The sequence below is a fragment of the Lynx rufus genome, unplaced genomic scaffold, assembly GCF_022079265.1.
Source record: "Lynx rufus isolate CCGP_SWC_20201006 ecotype Redwood Valley unplaced genomic scaffold, mLynRuf1.p SCAF_9, whole genome shotgun sequence".
Classification (NCBI taxonomy): Eukaryota; Metazoa; Chordata; class Mammalia; order Carnivora; family Felidae; genus Lynx; species Lynx rufus.
This window is the reverse complement of record NW_025814897.1, coordinates 82,223,813-82,243,772: the sequence shown is the minus strand read 5'-3', so window position 1 is coordinate 82,243,772 and position 19,960 is coordinate 82,223,813. Positions and strand designations below refer to the sequence as shown.

Genomic DNA, 19,960 nt, shown 5'->3' with positions numbered 1-19,960 from the left:
TTCCAAGCTGCTGTGCTTATTATTCATTAACACAGCAGCTTGGGAAGCGTGGGTTGATACATTCCTCAAGACTCCACATGATATGTTTGCTTTAGTAGGAAACGAAGGAATCGCAGTAGTGTGAGGTAGTGTGCCTGCTTGCTCTGCGTTATCACCGTTCACTGCGTCCTAGAAGTGTTTATTTCTCCAGAGTGTGGGCTTGCATTTCGGGACAAACCACATGCAGAGAGCTCATTTGGTCATTTCTATGAATGATAAGTAGTGGAGAAAAGGCACTTTTTGAAGTTAGGTTACTTTAGTTTTTCCCTTGGCTTATAAAAGGGGGCAGAGATTTGGGAAAAGGGAGCAAATATCTCAGCTAATGTGGTTAAACACTCTTTTCTGTTGACAAGTAAAGGTAATCAGGCAGTCTGCATTTTGCCACTTCCTTCATTATTTTATAAAATACTCTTTCATGAGCCCTGGCATAATAGGCGAAACTCCTCAAGGAGAGCCCATAGATACAGGGACATTACAAATATTAGAGGCAAAAATTAAGAACCCTGTAACAACTTCAGTCTGTTTATAGTGTTTGTCTTTTGGTAGAACTGAACTTTTTTCTTTTTTTAAGATTTTATTTTATTTTCAAAGTTTATTTATTTATTTTTGAGAAGAGACAGAGACAGTGTGAACACGGGAGGGGCACAGAGAGAGGGAGGGGGAGAGAGAAAATCTCAAGTAGGCTTCGTGCTGTCAGCACAGATCCCGATGTGGGACTCAAACTCACAAAACCGTGAGTCTATGACCTGAGCCGAAACCAAGATTCGGATGCTTAACCGATTTAATTTTTAAGTAATCTCTATACCCAATGTGGGGCTTGAATTTATAATCCCGAGATCAAGAATATCATGCTCAACCGATTGCCAGCCAGGCACCCAGACTTGAGCTTTTTAAAGCAGCTCTTTCAGATAACTTGCAGGAGCAGTCATAGTCATGTGATTACTTGCAGCGCTGGGGGGGGGGGGCTGTTGCCCCTTATGGTCCTCATGGTACAATGTGATTTTTTTTAAATGTGACCTTTTGGGGCATCTGGGTGATTCAGTCAGTTAAGTGTCCAAATTCAGCTCAGGTCATGATCTCGCAGTTGCTGGGTGCAAGCCCTGCATTTGGCTCTGTGCTGACAGCTCAGAACCTGGAGCCTGCTTGGGATTCTGTGTCTCCCTCTCTCTCTCTCTGCCCCTCCCCTGCTCATGCTATGTCTCTTTCAAAAATAAATTCATTAAAAAAAATTTTTTTTTTAAATGTGACCTTTTGAACACTCCTATTTCAACTGTGAGAATTATCAACTGAATTTTGGTTAGTGAGTTTGGGATATAGGAAGGCCCCTGAGAGGGCTTGCGCTGAGCCTGCCCTAAGGTAGACTGTGGGGTGCCATGGCAGTGGAATGGCTAGCATTTTTGAGGGGGAAATTCTGAGAAAACAGTTTCTGTCTAATGAGTTAACATGTTGGTGGGTAGTAACAGAAGTGTGAGGTGCATGCCCTGTTCTGGGCACTGTTTGTACTTAACCTGCAAGACTAATGGGCAAGAAACAACCAGTAGAATGTAGCCTGTGACCAAGTTTAATGATGAGTTCTAGGAATTCACACACAGGTCATGTTCATAAGAACTAAAGTCTTCATGGGCAGTAATGCTGGAGTTGGGTATTCAAGGAGAGAAGGTGAGGTTGTGAGGTGAAGACATTTAAAGACATAGTGACCGTCTTAGTGACATAAAGCCAGTGACACTGACTAGTCTAGAAGCAAGAGGATTTGCTAAGGAGAAATATTTTTAACCCTGAGGAGGTGTTAAAACCATCTTTCCCAATCCCTCATTTTACATATGGTGAACGCTTGGAGCTAAAAGGCCAAGAGACTGATGGCATAAAGTAAGCTATTGTGAGCCTGGATGTGGAAAGCCTTGAAAGGTGCTAGGGTGCTTGTGAGATCAAAATGTGTGGTGTGGCTTTTTAGGAGGAATTTAATTTAGGAGCATGAACCCTGTGTTACATCTGTGGTGTTCCTGAGAAGCCAGCATTGTGATCCTTGCTACTGAAAAAATAATTCTCAGTATTCACTCTTGGTTTCTGAGTCTTCTTGTTCTCTCCCCACCCCCATACACACCTTCTGTATACATCTATATATTAATGCTAGGTAAGGATCAAGTATTATCTTTCCCAGGGATATTTGCATTCTTAAAAGTTCCAGAGAAAATAATGCCTTTGAAAACTAGAGTGTCAGGGACACCTGTGTGGCTCAGTAGGTTGAGCATCTGACTCTTGATTTCGGCTCAGGTGATGATCCCAGGGTTGTGGAATCAAGCCCAGAATCAGGCTCCTTGCTCAGTGCTTGCTCTCTCTCTCTCTCTCTCTCTCTCTCTCTCTCTCTCTCTCTCTCTCTGTCTCTCTGTCTCTCTCCTCCTCTCCCCACTCATGCTCGCTCACTCTCAAAAAAAAAAAAATAAGTTTCAGACCTCAGTGACTTCAAATGAAGGAGCTTTTCTTGTGCCCCTAAAGTCAGGGTATAGAAGAGAAGCAGATTGGAAGGTGGAGGGACCAGAGGCCTAAGAAGAGGATATTGTACATCTGGCGCTTAGTAGACACTCATATTTGTTAATGAATTAAACTTTTTTTGTGGACAAATGAAACTTTTTAGTGAATGAGTGAATCGATGAATAAGACTCAGAGGTACAGGGTGCTTACAGAGAGAAGAAAAAGGGATGAAAATAGAACCTTTAAAGGAGGAGTGAATATGACTTGATGACTATGTGATCCTAAGACATGAGGAGAGAGAGCATAAAAAAAATTGGAGATACAAAATCTTGTTGCTTGGGAGAGTATCCTGATGAAACCAGGAAACTGGGACAGTCCTGTGTTTAACATATGGGCACACAACTATCATTTTTAAGTCAGTGCTTGGAAACCTTCAGTTCACCTGTTTATAAGTTATTTACACGAGTTGCTGTCTTTCTCTCTGCTTCTTCTCCCTAAATTCCTGTTTAACTTTTTCTCTCATTTCTGTATGCCTGGGAAAATGGGAAGGAAAGTGGGGCTCAGTATGAATTGTGGGCCCAGATATCTTATAAAAGGACCCAAAGAATTCTTGTCCTTTCCTTATTCACGCTTACTCACTCTTACTCCCACTTAAAGTTGTCACTTTAAATTTTCTTTAGGAAAACATTTCTTTAAAAAAAAAACAACAAAAACACCCATCTATTGATCGATCGATAGATAGATGCCTTTGTTTGAAAAATTGTGCTTACAGTGACTTTCACTTTCTGCCTCCCTTTTGCACAGAACATGTCGCCCTTGGTAATGGATAGATAACAGGTTGACTTGCCTGCAGAAGGCATTCCTCCTTAACAGACCGGTTTGCTCTGATCCGTGTAAACACTCCTGCCTGCTGACCAGTGGTCTGTATTTATGAGGCATTTGGAAAACACTGCAAGCTGCAGAGAGTGACCATGAATAGCAAACTTAATTTGGTTTAATGTGTTTTGGCTTGCTTGACCTCACCAGAATAAAAATGTGCCTGTTTGAATTATTGTATTGGGAGTTAAAAAAAAAAAAATTCTACAGACATTTATCTCATTGGAAGAATCTTGGGATCACTTTAGCAAAGGTTTAAGTCCATGTTTAATGTCAGATAGACTTGAGAAATGTTTAATGTAGAGCTTTAATCACAGATCAGTTTATTGTGAGTTCTGAATTTTAAGAGCCTGAATTACTATTTTTTTTTTCTTGCTACTTTTTTCCCCCTAGACGATTGGCTGGCAACGACCTCTCTTTTATCCACCCAAAGGCCTTGTCTGGGTTGAAAGAACTCAAAGTTCTGTAAGTAATGCAATTTTAGAGTTTCACAGCTGGCTGTGTATTTTCTTTCTGCATAGTCAACATGCTTGGAGCTAGGGTAAGCACAGTTTCTTTTAGTTCAGGATTAAAAGATTTAAGGAGTGGCCAATGGGTAGTGTGGGATGCAAGGGTTCATTTAGGCAACTTTGGGTCTAGATAACAAAAGTTAAAACTCTAAATAATAGGTGTTCTGACCTTCAGTGTATTACAGTTGAATGTATTAGGCTTTTTGTTGGGCTAATGCACTGAATCAAAATCATATTTAAGCTTTACTGGTAGAGCTTTGTTTCTACTTATTGTATACCTTTGAGGACTTTGAATTAGCTGACCCTAAAGGGAAAAAGGCTAACAAAAGCTCAAAGTGTTAAAATCATTTTAAAGCCAAAAGGACTTAGGATGCCTATAATTTATATAGTCTGTTGAAGGACCAGGAAATGAATTCCTGGCATTGGTTAGGCATTTAGAGTATGGCAGATTGGGGAACAGATGAACTGACTGCCAACTCCACTTCTGCCACTACCTTGCTGAGTAACTGTAAGTCACTAGACCTCTCTGGTTCAGTGAGTTACATGTACCTTTTACTATTCCATTCTGTGGTTGTGATTCATGTCAAGCGGTCATTGTATTAAGATGACTAGAAATGGCTTTAGGCAAAAGTAATAAGGACTTCATTTTCAGTACAGATCTATGCCTTTCTTCTCTGGGTCCTGTTAGATGGTTAAAGCTCTATTTTTGCTGTGGCCCTCCATTCACTGAGGACATGTCTGCTGCTCCCTAAGAACTTAGGGTCTGCTATCTTCTTGGAAAAACTGGCTCTACTGAGTGTCCATGTTTCTGGGCTCTGCTTTATTCCAAATTGAAAAGGCACTAGGGATTCCAATAGGTTTGTTTGTTATACCTCTCCCAGTTAACTTGTTATGCTTCCTAATTAACATTAAAAGAGTGATGAATGTTAATTAAGGTGCCTTAATTCTTGAGAATGAAACACCTCTGGAAATGTGGATTATCAGTAGGTCTGTGTTAAGAGATGGCTTGGGATAGTGGCTTAGGTTTCATTTCTGGCCTTATAGCAAAATGCTTCTTGCTTTTTCTGCAGTTCTCTTTTCTTGGGTGCTTTACACCTTGACCTTTCCTCCTTTCCTGCCATTAGAAATATTTTTTAGATAGAAATGGCTCTGAATCCTTCTAAGAAAAAATAGTAACAATTGCTTGTTATTCACTAACCAAAAATTTCCTTCCAGAACCCTGCAAAACAATCAGTTGAGAACAGTACCCAGTGAAGCCATTCGAGGACTGAGTGCTTTGCAGTCTTTGTAAGTAACTTTTTCGTTTTGTGCATTCTTGAATCATAAGTAGACCACTCGGCTGCTAAATGTGTAAAGAACTGGAATCCTAGCAAAAGGGGAAATTTATCCTCTCATCCGGGATAAAACTGGGGATAGCCAGGTGCTATTATCAAAATGCCATTAGGTGACAGAGAAGCAGGTGGATCAATTTACCCCCCCTCTTGTGTCAGATGCTGGGAGAAAGTTACAAGCATGCACTGCTGGGTCTAATTCCAGGAGCTTGTAAATGGCAGGTGATCATCACCTCTTTAGAACCAGAATTAGATGTGTACAGAAGTTCTGGTGTCTTGTGCCATGGTGGTCAAGAGTCAGTCACAAAGAAGTTCCTGTTTTAGGTGGTAAGGATAATCAGAACAAACTGATTATAATTCCTCATCTGTGGACCTTGAACTCACACCCTGAACTTACACTGGGGGTGTAACTTCTTAGTCTCTTGTACTGCCTTCTTCCCAAGGTTGGTTTTGTTGTTGTTGTTGTTGTTGTTGTTTTTTGAGGAAAGTTTGGTTTTATGTGGAGTGTTCAAGATTTCAACTCTTGCTTTTTACCATGTTCAAAAGCTTGGTTTTTATGAATTTCAAAGGCTTTCTCAAATAGCACTTCACTTTGTTCTTCTTTGCATTCTTTCCCATATGTATGTGTGTGTATATATATGAACCTGGAGAAAGGTGATCACTCCTTCCATTGTTTTGATACACATACCCCATACATCCCTTCCTCCTGTAGTGGGTGGATCAGGTAAGCAGCAGTGGTATCACAGGGACCATGCAAAATCCACAGAAGATTTTGAAGAAACAACCATTTTTATATTAAATACACATATTTGTTAATGACTACAATGAATGTTATAAACTAGTATTGTTGGGACTACAACTTTTCGTCCTTTTCATCTTTGGGATCAGAAGATCAAGTTCCTCTGTCTCTAGGGGTACCTTAAAGGAAAAAAGTGAGAAGCACTGAGCTGATGTGTGTGGTTATTGCAATTTGCTTTTTGTCAAGATTAAGAAAATCCCTTTGCATATTTATCTGTCTGAATGTTTGCAATGCTCTCAAAAGAAATTCAGATTAATTAGAATTCTGAAACAGGCTTGTCTGGTTTGGGATCCCCACTTTGTCACTTGCTAGCTGTATAACGTTGTGCAAATTATTTAAAATTCTCCATAGAGTAATGTGCTCATTACTCGCCATGTATTTTAATGCATGAAAAGCACTTATAACAATATCTGACATGTAGTAAGTGTTCAATAAACATTTGTGGAATCTATTAACAGTAATAATGGTATATTTTTATCAGTACTTTTTTTCATTACTAGTTTACCCAATTTACATAACCAGGTGATGGAGATGTCTGAAAGTAATGAGAAAGTATTCTTCAAAACAGGGAACTTAATTTGCTGTTCTACTAGAGTGATGAATACCAATGTACGTTGTTTTGGTCACGTTGTAACCCCAAAGACAGCGGGGAGAAGGCGTAGTTTATCAGAGTGTGGTACATTGTCCTCTTGGACCAGAAGCACAAGTGGGGAGATCATGAAAATGTAGACCCCTAGGCCATATCCTGGAAGTAATGGTTTTTTCTCTTTAAAGGTAGGATCTAGGAAGCTATATATTTTTTTTAAATTTCCCCAGGTAATGCTCATGTACATGGAAGTTCTGAGAATCACTCTGAATAAAAACTCATAATAGTTATCACACTTCGCTATGTTCTGGGTCACAAAATTAGGTTTTAACCATATCATGTAGTTGTGTAATCTACAAATCTGTCCCATACGTTTTTCTTTTTATTGCCCTTTGAAATAACTTCCAATGTACACTTTTGTAGCATATGCGTATAGTAGACTTGATTGAAAATAATTGAACTGCTTGTCTCATCTGTTTGCTGATATAAAACCATTTTTAACTACACCCAGACACATCACTGGAAATTGGAAATTGCAGATTACCTTTTGATGGGGATTAGACATTCTAGTAGTTATGAAAAATGAATGTGAAAATTAAAAAAATGTACTAATAAAGCATATCATACTCTATAAAAGTTAAACTTTAAAATGTATCTAATGTCATAAAAAAGGAGTATCTGAGGTATTCATCATTCCATTTCTAGTTTCAATAGAAGTTTAAGGTAGAAATATATTAAATAGCTAATTTTGCCACAATGCCAAGCTTATGGAATATAGGATTTGTTATTTGCCATAAGTAATTGAGTAGACTCTATCAGTGAATGGATTGGAATGAGTCCCTTCACAGATATGTGACTCACCTCTACAGACCTTCTGACCTTGGACAGATGTGCATGGAGGGAGCCATCTTATCTCCCTCAGACATTTTATTTATTTTTATTTTTATTAAAAAAAATTTTTTTAATTCATTTTTGAGAAAGAGAGAAACAGAGCATTAATTGGGGAGGGGCAGAGAGAGAGAGGGAGACACAGAATTCGAAGCAGTCTCCAGGCTCTGAGCTGGCAGCACAGACCCTGACATGGGGCTCGAACTACAAACTGTGAGATCATGACCTGAGCTGAAGTCAGACGCCTAACCGACTGAGCCACCCAGGCACCCCCAGTAGACATTTTAAATAGTTGTTTTCTTTTACTTCTTCAGAATTCATTTTTTTTTTAAGAACTGCATACAGCGTTGTTCTTATTTCCCAAGACTAAATGATCAAAATATTCCGTCATTTTGTCTAGTTGGAAAGCTGAAAAAGACAAGGAACAGAAAAACTACGAAGAAAACATGCAGATAGATTGTGGTGCATAAGCGCAGTAAAGTCCACATGACATTTATTGATAATTTAGATGATTTAAAGTGTTTTTCACAGTAGGTTTCTCCCTCTAAAATAGTATTTTAAAGAAAGCATGTTGTGCTCATCAGTCATTGAGTAATTGCATAGTTTAAATTATCTCCATAATTGGGATGGGGGTGGGGAGTGGAGAGGAGTCAAAGCAAACTATTTTCTTAAGAAAGGCATTGGGATGTTTTTATATGCATCAGAAACACAAGGAGATAAGCCTGTTTTACTTAAGAAGGAAATGTACATGGGTTTGTTAGCATAGTGGGTGTAGCATTCAAGGTAGATACTATTGAAATTCTGTCACCGTGTAAAACAGTCTTATCAGTGCTTGAGTTCAGTTTGCAAATCTGATCTTCAGACCTGAATTACATGAAAGGTTTCCTTGTGGTTTTGAAATAGTGCTTAGAAAGGAGCAAAGTTCATTAGGGGTTGAAATTGACCAGAAGTGGTTTGATACAAGTGTGTGAGGATGACTATAAAATCTGAAAAGTGAATTGTCAATGTTAATATAAACGTAGCATAACAGTTTTCCACAAACCCATGGAAGTGGCTAAAGCGTTGTCCTAGCAAGCTATTAAATGACATGTCAGAATTTGCACCACCGGATTTTTTTGTCTTTAAATTATATCACACTTGGGAGCACCTGGCTGGCTTAGTTGGTTGAGTGTCCAACTTCAGCTCAGGTCATGATCTCATGGTTTGTGAGTTTGAGCCCCACATCAGGCTCTGCACTGACAGTTCAGAGCCTGGAGCCTGCTTCAGATTCTGTCTGTCTGTCTGTCTGTCTGTCTGTCTGTCTCTCTCTGCCCCTTGCCCCCCCCCCCCCCACCTCCTTGCACACACTCGCTCTCTCTCGCTGTCTCTCAAAAATAAATAAACATTAAAAAAATAAAAAATAAATTATATCACACTTGAATGGTAAAGGAGGATTTCAAAGACTGAATTTCCTAGGTTTTCCACAGTAATTGCATCATCTTAACAATTTATACTTGAAACTGGCAATAAAATATAACACTATAATATATATGTTACTGGTAAGTTAGAAGTAGAGAGAAAAAGGGAAAGCTTTTGATTATAGAATAGATGTTGATAACAGACATTCATCAGTAAAATGTGCATATGGAATTATTATTGTAATTTCATTTAAGACAAAAAAGTATGTGAGTACTCAGTAAGATATAAAACAGGCTTTTGAGAATAGGGAATAGAAACACATTTTAAAGACAAAAATAGTAAGGGAATTCAGTTAATAGATTGTTAACCCTTTAACAACTAAAGTACACTTAAAGTAATAGTTCTCTCTTGATGGATTGAGTTTAAATGGTGAAATACCTTAAACAAACCCACACTTACCTCCCCACCTAGGAGATATCTGATGCTATTTATGCATCTACTGATTCAGTTATAATATTTTCTTGGTCTCTTAGTTAGAATTAATATTAAATGTGTAAGTCCTTGGTACAAAGCCGTGATTCTAAGACAGTTTCTCTGTGAAACACTGATCTTGTTATAGGGGCAAACTCTTTACATTTGTGAGTGTGCTCCCAACATCCGCATGTGAATTAAGGTGTAAGGATTAATTACTGAGTCATCACAAATCCTTTGCCTCATTTAGCTTTATTTAAGTGTCCCATTTTTCCAGAGTTCTTCTTCCTTTTGACCTCTTTTTTTGTTTTTTTTTTTTTTAGAGAGAGAAAGAGAGCAAGCACTCTAGTACCTGTGAGCAGGGGAGGGACAGAGAGAGAGAATATCTTAAGCAGGCTCCATGCCCAACGTGGAGCACATTGTGGGGTTCAGTCTCACACCTTAAGTTAAGGCCATCTCTTTTCTTTGATGGTACATAGTACAGAATTCTGCAAGAGCATAAATGGTGTATATAACACTGAAATAATGTTAAAAAGGTACAGATAGCTTTCTCTATAGTATTTTGCCACATCTTAATGAAACCTTTTATAGAGAAGGCTTAATTTCAGTGCAGTGTTGTGTGTGTATATAGGGGAGCCTTTCTCATTATTTTATTGACTATGAATGCACATTATCATCAATATGATAACATAAGCAATTTAAACTTTTAAACTGCGCTAATGCTGAGAAACTGGGAAGGGACTTCAATTTGTACTTAAAATACATTCCAAACCCCTTACCTAGTTTACAAGGTCTACATAATCTGGTCCCCATTTGCATCCCCAGCTATGTCTCCCAGGACTCTCCACCTTCTTCCTGTGTTCTAATCACTCCTGACCTTCTGGGAGTTGCTGGGACCACATCCTGCTGGTTTCTGCTGAGTCTTTGCCCTCTGGATCTCAGTTTATATAGCACCTTGTTAGGGAAGCAAAAATAAGGTAAAAACAGACAGGGAGACAAACCATGAGAGACTCTTAAATACCGAGAACAAACTGAGGGTTGCTGGAGGGGAGGGGAGGTGGATGGGGGATGGGCTAAATGGGTGGTGGGCATTAAGAAGGCACTTGTTGGGATGAGCACTGGGTGTTTATGTGTAAGTGATGAATCACTAAATTCTACTCCTGAAATCATTATTACACTATATGTTAACTAACTTGGATTTAAAAAAAATAATAAAGAGAAGAAAAAGAAAGAAAAAAATAACACCTTCTTAGAGATGCTTTTCCTAACCAATACATTTTAACTAACTTCCCTCCCCCTTAGTCTCTATTGTTAGTCTTTATCTTGGGACCCTGTTTAGTTGCTTCATAGCATTCTTAAGCACTCTATAATCACTTTTTAAAAAAATATTTACTTGTTTTTGAGAGAGGCAGAGTGTGAACAGGGGAGGGGCAAAGAGAGAGGGACACACAGAATCTCAAGCAGGCTCCAGGCTCTGAGCTGTCAGCACAGAGCCTGACCAACCTGGGGCTCGAACTCTAGAAGGGGTGAGACCATGACCTGAGCCAAAGTTGGACACTTAACTGTCTGAGCCACCCAGGCGACCCTATAAACACTTTTAAAATGTATTATATTGTGGGTCACTCTTCATTAGAATGTCAGTCTCATGAAGACAGGTCTCATGTCTGTGTTCACCATTTTTATCTCTTTTGTGCCTAACAATATGCTCAGGTGTTAAATGAATAGCTATAATTAAATGGTTAATGCAATTAAATTCTACTTATAGTTAGTTACGTTATATGGTGGATTATATGTTTATATGTTCAGTGTCTCTTTCTCTAAGTGGAAGTTGTGCAAGGTTGGGAAGTGTGTGTGTGTGTGTGTGTGTGTGTGTGTGTGTGAGAGAGAGAGAGAGAGAGAGAGAGAGAGAGAGAGAGAGAGAATACTATCCACACATTAAAGCAAATCTCCTAAGCAGCTCCATGGCCAGGACTTTGGCAGTCTGTATTTAAAGGGTACCTGTTTCTTCTCAGAGGTAGGTGCTAGAAACTAAACAAGCCTAAAAATGTTTGTTTTTTAATTTTTTTTTAATGTTTATTTTTGAGAGAGACAGAGCATGAGTGGGGGATGGGCAGAGAGAGAGGGAGACACAGAATCCGAAGCAGGCTCCAGGCTCTGAGCCGAGCACAGAGCCTGACGCGTGGCTCAAATCCATGAGCCATGAGATCATGACCTGAGCCGAAGTCAGACGCTTAACCAACTGAACCACCCAGGGGCCAAAATGTTTGTTTCTTAAGGCAGCTGCCCGGTTCCCTGTGTTGTCCCCTTTTTTAGTGCTTATCTCGACTTTATCAAAAAGAAGCTACCATCAGATCCTTACCAGGATCAAGGGTCTTTAACCCCTGAGACTCGGACTGGGGCCGGTGTTTCAGAGCAGGGCTCAGCATTTGCCGGGAGGGGAAAGGGGCCACTAGGGCAGGCCCAAAGCTGGAGCAGCAGAAGGAAAGAGACAGATGCAAGCACTGCTCCAAAACTCAGAAATTCCTGACCTCGCCGACTGCCAAACTCCAGGGCTTTAAAAATATGCCGTCATTTTGACTTTTCACGTTTTTTGTGTTCTCTAATTTTCACCAGGAGGTCCATGCCTGGGAGGTATGAATTTCAGTAGTGAGGTTGCATCAACATGGGAATTGTGAAGAGGGTTGTCATTTGGCACATAACTGTCCTTTGTCATATTAACATCAGGGTGTCTTTGGGTTGGAACGTGCTTATTCCAACAATTAGGCCTGATTGTGCCAACAGTAACGTTAGGACATCATTTTCCAGATTTTTAGATGGGGATTTAATTTTTTTCTTAAATGTTTGTTTATTTATTTATTTTGAAAGAGAGAGGGAGAGCGAGAATCCTGAACAGGCTCCCTGCTGTCAGCACAGAGCCTGAGGCAGGTCTTGATCTCACAAACTGCAAGATCATGACGTGAGCTAAGTCCAGAATTAACAGTTATTAAGAAAAGAGCACAGTGTTCACAGGAAACATTAAATAGCTACTCTGATCAGTGTTATTGTGACCTTAAGCCTTCTTTTAAATTTTCCCCAAATTCTGGAATTAAAGACACCTTGCTAATAAGATGCCTCATACTCAAAATCGAGTCCCCATCAGGGGCGCCTGGGTGGCTCAGTTAGTTAAGCGTCTGACTCTTGATTTCAGTGCCAAGAGAAGAGGCGGTTATTTGACTAGTACGTGATACCTATAGTTTTAACTTGCCTGCTGGTAAGAAGGATTGTTAGAAGAATCCCTTGAAATGATTTGTTGCTGTAAACACTTTTCTTTTTTTGTAAATATTTCCTTATGTTTTCTCCTTTGGCATCAAGTTAAAATAGCAAATTTAATATCAGATTTTAGTTGTAATGTAAAATTTTAAGTACAGTAGCTTATTTACTCAGCTTAGTTTCTTCTTTTTTTTTTTTCTTTCTAGTTTTGATTTATATAGATTCTGAAACATAAACTTCGATCTAGCTTTGGCCTTTGGCGGGGGGGGGGGTTCTTTCTTTTTTTCCAACATTGTTTTGCTATAAAGTCACTCTTAGCCAAAGATTCTTGAAAGATTGTTCTGTAGGAAGGGAAAGAATAGACTTCCACCGTATAGTCTTGGAAAATTGGTGGATTTTATGAGACTTTCTAGAGAAATTGAAGAAATAAGGAATGCCATGGCTCCAGCCGTTTTTGTAACTCCTTTCCGTTTTGAAAAAGGAGAGCTGTGTGACTTGGCTGCTTCTGCTAGAATTCGTTCTTGAACGTGGTGGTTTCTGTTTCTGTCAGGCGTTTAGATGCCAACCATATTACCTCAGTCCCCGAGGACAGTTTCGAGGGGCTTGCTCAGTTACGACATCTGTGGCTGGATGACAACAGCTTGACCGAGGTGCCCGTGCATCCTCTCAGCAACCTGCCAACCCTGCAGGCACTGACCTTGGCCCTCAACAAAATCTCAAGCATCCCTGACTTTGCATTTACCAACCTTTCAAGCCTGGTAGTTCTGTAAGTATCCATCCCTTTTAATACCTTATGTCTGTGTGAATCTGGGAGCAAAAGCAGATTTCTCATGATAGATTATTAGGAAAGTACCTCATTTTTTGTTATGCTTCTGAAGAGAGAGCATTTGGGGGAGCTGCCTCTTTTTACAAAATTAAATGTGCTGACTTTTAAAAACACAAGCTAGGATAATTACAAAATTAACATCTGATAACTGTTGAACCTCTCTAAAATGTGTGGCCTTTTGTAATCATAACAAGAAATTGGGACATTCAGCAAATACTTGGGACAGCTTTTACTTGTGTACCAGCAATGTATCGAGTGTTAAAAGAAGTAGAGTTGTTTTGAGATGATCACAGAAAATAAGTTTGAGTGATATTTCATGTTTTGAACATCTTGTCTTTTCAAAGAATGTATCATTCTCTGTGTTTTTAATCTTTAAAAACTTGGACATAATAAAATGGCATTTCTTTTAAAAGCTGTTACTCGGGCGCACCTGGCTGGCTCAGTTGGTTAAGCTCTGACTTCAGCTCAGGTCATGATCTCACAGTTTGTGAGTTCAAGCCCCGCATTGGGCTCACTGCTGTCAGCTCAGAGTCCACTTTGGATTCTCTCTCTCTCTCTCTCTCTCTCTCTCTCTCTCTCTCTCTCTCCCTCTCTCTCCCCGCCCCTCCCCCACTCATGCTCTCTCTCTGAAAAAATAAAAATAAAAAAAAAATAGGGCCATCTGGGTGACTCAGTCAAGTGTCCAACTTTGGTTCGGGTCACGATCTTACGGGTTGTTTGTTCAAGCCCATCTCAGCACAGAGACTGGAGCTTGCTTCGGTTTCTGTGTCTGCCTGTCTCTCTCTGTCCCCCTGCTTGTGCTCTCTCTCTCAAAAGTAAATAAACATTAAAAAAATTTTTTTTAAATAATAATACAATTAAATCTGTTACTCATTCTCCCTGGTGTAAGATGAGACTCTTCCCTCCATGATGTTTTCCCCCACCTCCTTGCCAAGGGGAGCTCACCACAATTTTACTTCATATAATTAAAAGCTCATCAGAGCTTTTGTTCTGATATGGCTAAATATTAAAGAATCTTCAATGTGTGTACCATTTTCCCACTAGAGATACTTTCTTTTTCCATGTTCAGTGAATCCAAGTCTGTGCAGCGTATATCAAGAAATACACTATTTGTTTTTCATTAGTCAAGGGTTGCAATGTTTAGCTACACTCCTCCTTTAAGCCAATTTAGGCATATGAAACATTATAATAGTTGCTACTGGGTGATTTGAAAGTCATTGTGATGCTTTTTTCCGTAGACATCTTCATAACAATAAAATTAAAAACCTGGGTCAACATTGTTTCGATGGACTAGATAACCTGGAGACCTTGTAAGTTGATTCAGATTTCGGATAGTTATACTGTGATGTTGGTGATGCAATTTTGTATTTCATTGCAGGAGAAGGAAAAAATAATGGTCTTGAGTTCAGCTCACTATTAACTGACTTTAATACATGACTAAATTTTTGCCACCAAATAACATAGTTAGGAATACTAATCTCAGTTTATGGTTAAAGATGGCACACAAGTTTGAATTTGATATTTCTTTCAAAAGTACACATAAAAAAGCAGCTCAATCTGCCAGACTGTCTACTTTCTCAAAAATTTTGGGTTTGTTAAAATGTGCGACAGTTTTGGAACACCGAGCCTTATAAAATTAATTCTGAAAAATCAGCTTTTTTTGTTTGTTTTTTCCATGATCTCAGCTGCCTTACTAATTATTAACACTGGGTTTGAGTATTATCTCTGCTTTCTTAAATGCTAAATGAAATAAAGTTTTCCATTTTGCTTAGGATACTTTTGTTGTTCCTGCTAGTTAAAGTTTGGGAATTCTGGATGTTTCCACTGTACATTGCACCACTGTTTGAGCAAAATACCTTATGCAGCTATGCATAAGCAAGAATAGGATCTTTATTTTTGTTGTTTTAGTTTATTTTAGTTGTCTTTATTCAAAGATTTATAGTATTTGCTATTGTGGTGTAATAAATAATTCAGACAATGTCCCAATTAGGTTAGTAACATTTGATTGGAATGCTCAGGGCTTGTGATATTTTGTTTAACTGAATATTCTGGTTAGCCTAATTAGAAGACTTAAAATCTCTTAGTTCTTCATGAATCTACTTTCCTGTCTAAACAATGAAAGGATAGTGAACATCAGTGGACATTGGAAGGTGGAAGCTCTTGAAGAAGATAGTTCCAAGCTCAGTTCTCCTTTACTAAGTATGTAAATACCAGTGTAGCAGAGGACTGGATGGAACTGATCCTAGACCACATATACTCTTCCAATTACATTAAAATGAAACTTCTTCTTCCCAGCTAAATTCTTACTTGCCACTTTTCTTTCTGCGTAGAAAAAGAAAACAAAATAGGTCCCTAAAGAGCTGGACTTTTGATTTTGTGTTACTCTCATTCTAAACCATACTAATCCTATCCCATCATGCTCTTTAGGTTATAAAATAAATTAAAACTTAAACACTCAAATTAAGACTTTTTCTTACATGTCACTGTGGCTTTTCTTGCTCCTAATTAATGTAACATTTTCAACAATTTATAACCTGCTTCAGGATGCTAGTGGTGTGAACCCATCCTGGTCCTCGAGCTTGTTCGTACTTATCTCAGGTCATCTGCCTGATAGTAGGGCCGAGGTCAGCTGCCCTCATGCCAGAGTTTCAGGAAGCCACTCTAAACCCCAAATGGAAACCGTGCTTTCAGGTTGTTGTCATTTATAAACGGATATTCCGTAAATTCTGTTTTATGGTGAACTTCCTGAAGAATGCCATTCAAATGATTTGTTTATTTAGTGCACCAATAATAGGTGGTTAAGAATTTCTTGATCTTTTAAAATTAACTTAAAACCATCATAGAAGAATTATGATTCTTTTTTCTATTCACTATTCTAAGAAAGGATATAAATTCAGTTGAGCTACAGAGTTTTAAATGGCACTATGGTCAGTGGGGAAAGTACCATCCAGAGGATGTGATTTTTGTTAGGAATACTTTTGTACCAAAATGCCTTATAAATTGTGACCGTTCTTCAGTGTTCTTATATATTTCCCCCATTTTTTCTAGGGACTTGAATTACAATAACTTGGGGGAATTTCCTCAGGCTGTTAAAGCCCTTCCTAGCCTAAAAGAACTGTGAGTATTGCTTTGCTCTCCCTACGCGTGCCATAGCGTCCTTAGAACTCATCACTTCATGTTCCAAGAGTGTGATTTTAAAGCCTCTTTGCTCCACTGCACATACCATAATACCCAGACACACACAAACACATATATGATCATACAGACCAGATGGTGTCAGCGCAGACAGTGTGGAGCCTAGATTTCTGTACCGAGCTTGTTTTGTCTGTACTAAGGTGTCTTCCAGAAACCATGACATACAGTCCCTGCCAGTTAAGAGCTTGCAGTCTCCATGGCACTGGGGAAGCTAACCATGTGAGTCTTGCAGAAAGCAGTTGCCAGGTAGAAATAAGTGCTAAATGCAGAGGGTAAGTAAATCATTCCAGAAAAAGACCTCATTGAGAATCAGGGTCATTAGAAAAGGCAGTGCTAAAGAGGAGGAATTTGACTGGAGTTAAAAGGATGGAGATAATAAAATAAATGAAAAGATGAGGGGGCATTTTAGATGTTGGATTTGTCAAGGGCAGAGACAGGAGTGTACATAGCATCACAGAGACCTGAGCGATAGCAGCTTTAAAAAGAATTCGGGGGGCGCCTGGGTGGCTCAGTCGGTTAAGCGTCCAACTTCAACTCTGGTCACGATCTCGCAGTCCGTGGGTTCGAGCCCTGCGTTGGGCTCTGGGCTGACGGCTCGGAGCCTGGAGCCTGCTTCAGATTCTGTGTCTCCCTCTCTCTCTGACCCTCCCCCATTCATGCTGTCTCTCCCTGTCTCAAAAATAAATAAACATTAAAAAAAAAAAAAGAATTCGGTATGGTCCCGGAAAGGATGAGATGGAATAAAAAATTCGGTTTCCTCACATTTTTGAAATTTTCGTGTAGTTGTTCTCAGCTGTGTTTCACATAACACTGAACAGGACTAGATACTCGAGTTTTAACTTATTTCACAAGGGGACATGTATTTCAAAAATATTTTTCTCCTACCTTTTCAGGTTATTTCATAGTAATTCTATTTCTGTTATCCCTGATGGAGCATTTGATGGTAACCCACTCTTAAGAACCATGTAAGTAGTTCTGAAGGCTTCTTTTAATATTTAATCATGTAAAGCATGTCTGTATGATGCCAGACATTTTGATGAAGAATGAGTGAAAATTCAGGATTTTAGATCTATGGACTTTGTGAACATAGGTTTAGTGTTGGAGGGCTTGTGAACATATGAAAACTTTACTTTTTTGCGGTATTTTTACAGACATTTGTATGATAATCCTCTGTCTTTTGTGGGAAACTCCGCATTTCACAATTTATCTGAACTGCATTCCTTGTAAGTATTACACAAATTCTAAAACAAGCCTGAATCTTTATGCAATTGCTTTAATGGAAAACTAGAATGTATTATTGTAGCTCCAGAAGACAAAACTCTCCCCCCCTTCCCCCCACTCCTTTGGGTGAAAGTCCAAAGGGCAGTTCTGAAAATTGATGATGGTTCTTATTTATGTGAACTCTTGGCCAAATTGTCACACTCTCAGGTACATTCAAGAATTGAAACTGATTTTATTTTTAGGTATAATAGTGCTGTTATTTTATTTTATTAACTAATTAATTTATTTTAACGTTTATTATTGAGAGAGAGAGAGAGAGAGAGACAGACAGAGCATGAGCAGGAGAGGGTCAGAGAGAGAGGGAGACAGAATCCGAAGCAGGCTCCAGGCTCTGAGCTGTCAGCACAGAGCCCGACGCGGGGCTTGAACTCACAAACGTGAGATCATGACCTGAGCCGAAGTCGGACTCTTAAGTGACTGAGCCACCCAGGCACCCCAATAGTGCTGTAATTTTAAACTGTTCAAAAAAAATAAAATGAAAATATCGTGTATGAAAATTTCTTATTTTAAATTACTTTTTCTCTCCCAATTTCCTAGAGTCATTCGAGGCGCAAGCATGGTACAGCAGTTCCCCAATCTGACTGGAACCGTCCACCTGGAAAGTCTGTAAGTGCGGCTGTTTGAAGAAGGGTAGGGTAGAAATGACATGCTGGCCTGCTCTCAGGGTGCCAGTGGTTTTTGGGGTTGGGGATGATGATGGTGTTGATTCCTGCAGTATCTCTTTGGGCATATCATGCATGGATACGGATACATTGGGTTTGGGCTCAGTCACCTCAGGTAGAATAGAGCCTCATGTATGGAGATTAGATCCAAAAAGCTCACTGAAAATACGAGGCAGTAACCAAACGCCAAATTCCAAGCAGTACTTTAGGAAGTCAGAAGTGGAGCAGTTGATGTAGACTATCAGGGAAAGCGTTAGGGAGAAGGTATAGTTTCAAAATCGAATACTGTCAGGTTTTCAGAGCTGGGTCTTTTAATTAGAAAGGCAGGATTTAGCAAAATGGGGAATACTGAAAATTTTCTCAGGGATGATGTAACAGACGTGCATATGTAGCTAGAATTGCATGTCTATAATGGAATGCGGTGTGATATGGAGAAATTTGGAAAATCGTTTGGGTCACAGTTTTAAAATGGCAACCCTTGAACATTGAACATTTGGTCATGGCACAGCTTCCCAGTAAGTGGTCTGTGAATGGGGTACATACACATCTAAGCCCTTTCTGACCTCAGCTCTCCAGACAGCCAAGAGGAGCCTGAGGCTGCTAAAGGCCCCCAGCCACAAGGAGCCTCACGTAAATGTTACGATTTTCCAATGTGCCAAAATAAAAGAAAAAAGAGGTTGGGAAGCACTGGGCTTGGGGTTAAACTTGACTTGTTAAGGTAGTTTGGATATATCGAGTATGTTGTATCAGGTGATATGAGGAGGGTAAGAGAGACTAGAATTGGGAAGAACCGCAAGGAGGCCATGGGTATAATCCCCTTGTTAAATGAGTGCATTTAACACCGCTGGCATTCGTCCATGTGGACTGAGATTTCTCCACCTCCATCTGCTTCATTTCACATGGGATTCGATAGTGCTAATAAAAATGAAGAGAGGGTCAGATGCTGGAGACACGAAAAAGGAAGGAAGCACAGGAATTGGGACTGACTGCAGATGGGAACATGGGAAGGGAGGGAGGAAGAGAACATTTCATTCATAACAGTGAGTCAGGTTGCCCGAAAACACAGAAACCAGGTTTGGGGGCAGGATGCCAAGGTAGCTTCGCATGTTTTGGGGGTGAGGTGGTGTTGCAGGTGATTGTAGTCAGGCGGGAACTATGGATAAGTGTTTTTCTGTTGGTCCACGTGAGAAATCAGGCTTGACGTCTGGACAATATAAACATCTCCTGTCACAAGCTTTTCTGCCTGACTATGAAAATGAGATCTGTAACAGAGGCTTAATCCATCTGAGGCCTAATCCATCTTCCCACATGCCTGACTTTAAGGAGTAAGTAGGCAGTGGGATACAGAGACTCTAGTTCATATGCAAATATGTGAAAAAAA

The 19,960-nt window shown here is 39.5% G+C and overlaps 1 protein-coding gene across 1 annotated transcript in view; it reads left to right on the top strand.

Annotated features, from left to right (window-relative positions):
- LGR4 (leucine rich repeat containing G protein-coupled receptor 4) overlaps nucleotides 1-19,960 on the top strand; it is a 47,274-nt gene that overhangs the window by 15,631 nt on the left and 11,683 nt on the right. The window contains exons 2-9 of the mRNA XM_047072339.1: nucleotides 3,778-3,849; nucleotides 5,109-5,180; nucleotides 13,166-13,381; nucleotides 14,680-14,751; nucleotides 16,490-16,558; nucleotides 17,530-17,601; nucleotides 17,788-17,859; nucleotides 18,455-18,523. Coding sequence (XP_046928295.1) covers nucleotides 3,778-3,849; nucleotides 5,109-5,180; nucleotides 13,166-13,381; nucleotides 14,680-14,751; nucleotides 16,490-16,558; nucleotides 17,530-17,601; nucleotides 17,788-17,859; nucleotides 18,455-18,523 — 714 coding nt within the window. The remainder of the gene's footprint in view (nucleotides 1-3,777; nucleotides 3,850-5,108; nucleotides 5,181-13,165; nucleotides 13,382-14,679; nucleotides 14,752-16,489; nucleotides 16,559-17,529; nucleotides 17,602-17,787; nucleotides 17,860-18,454; nucleotides 18,524-19,960) is intronic.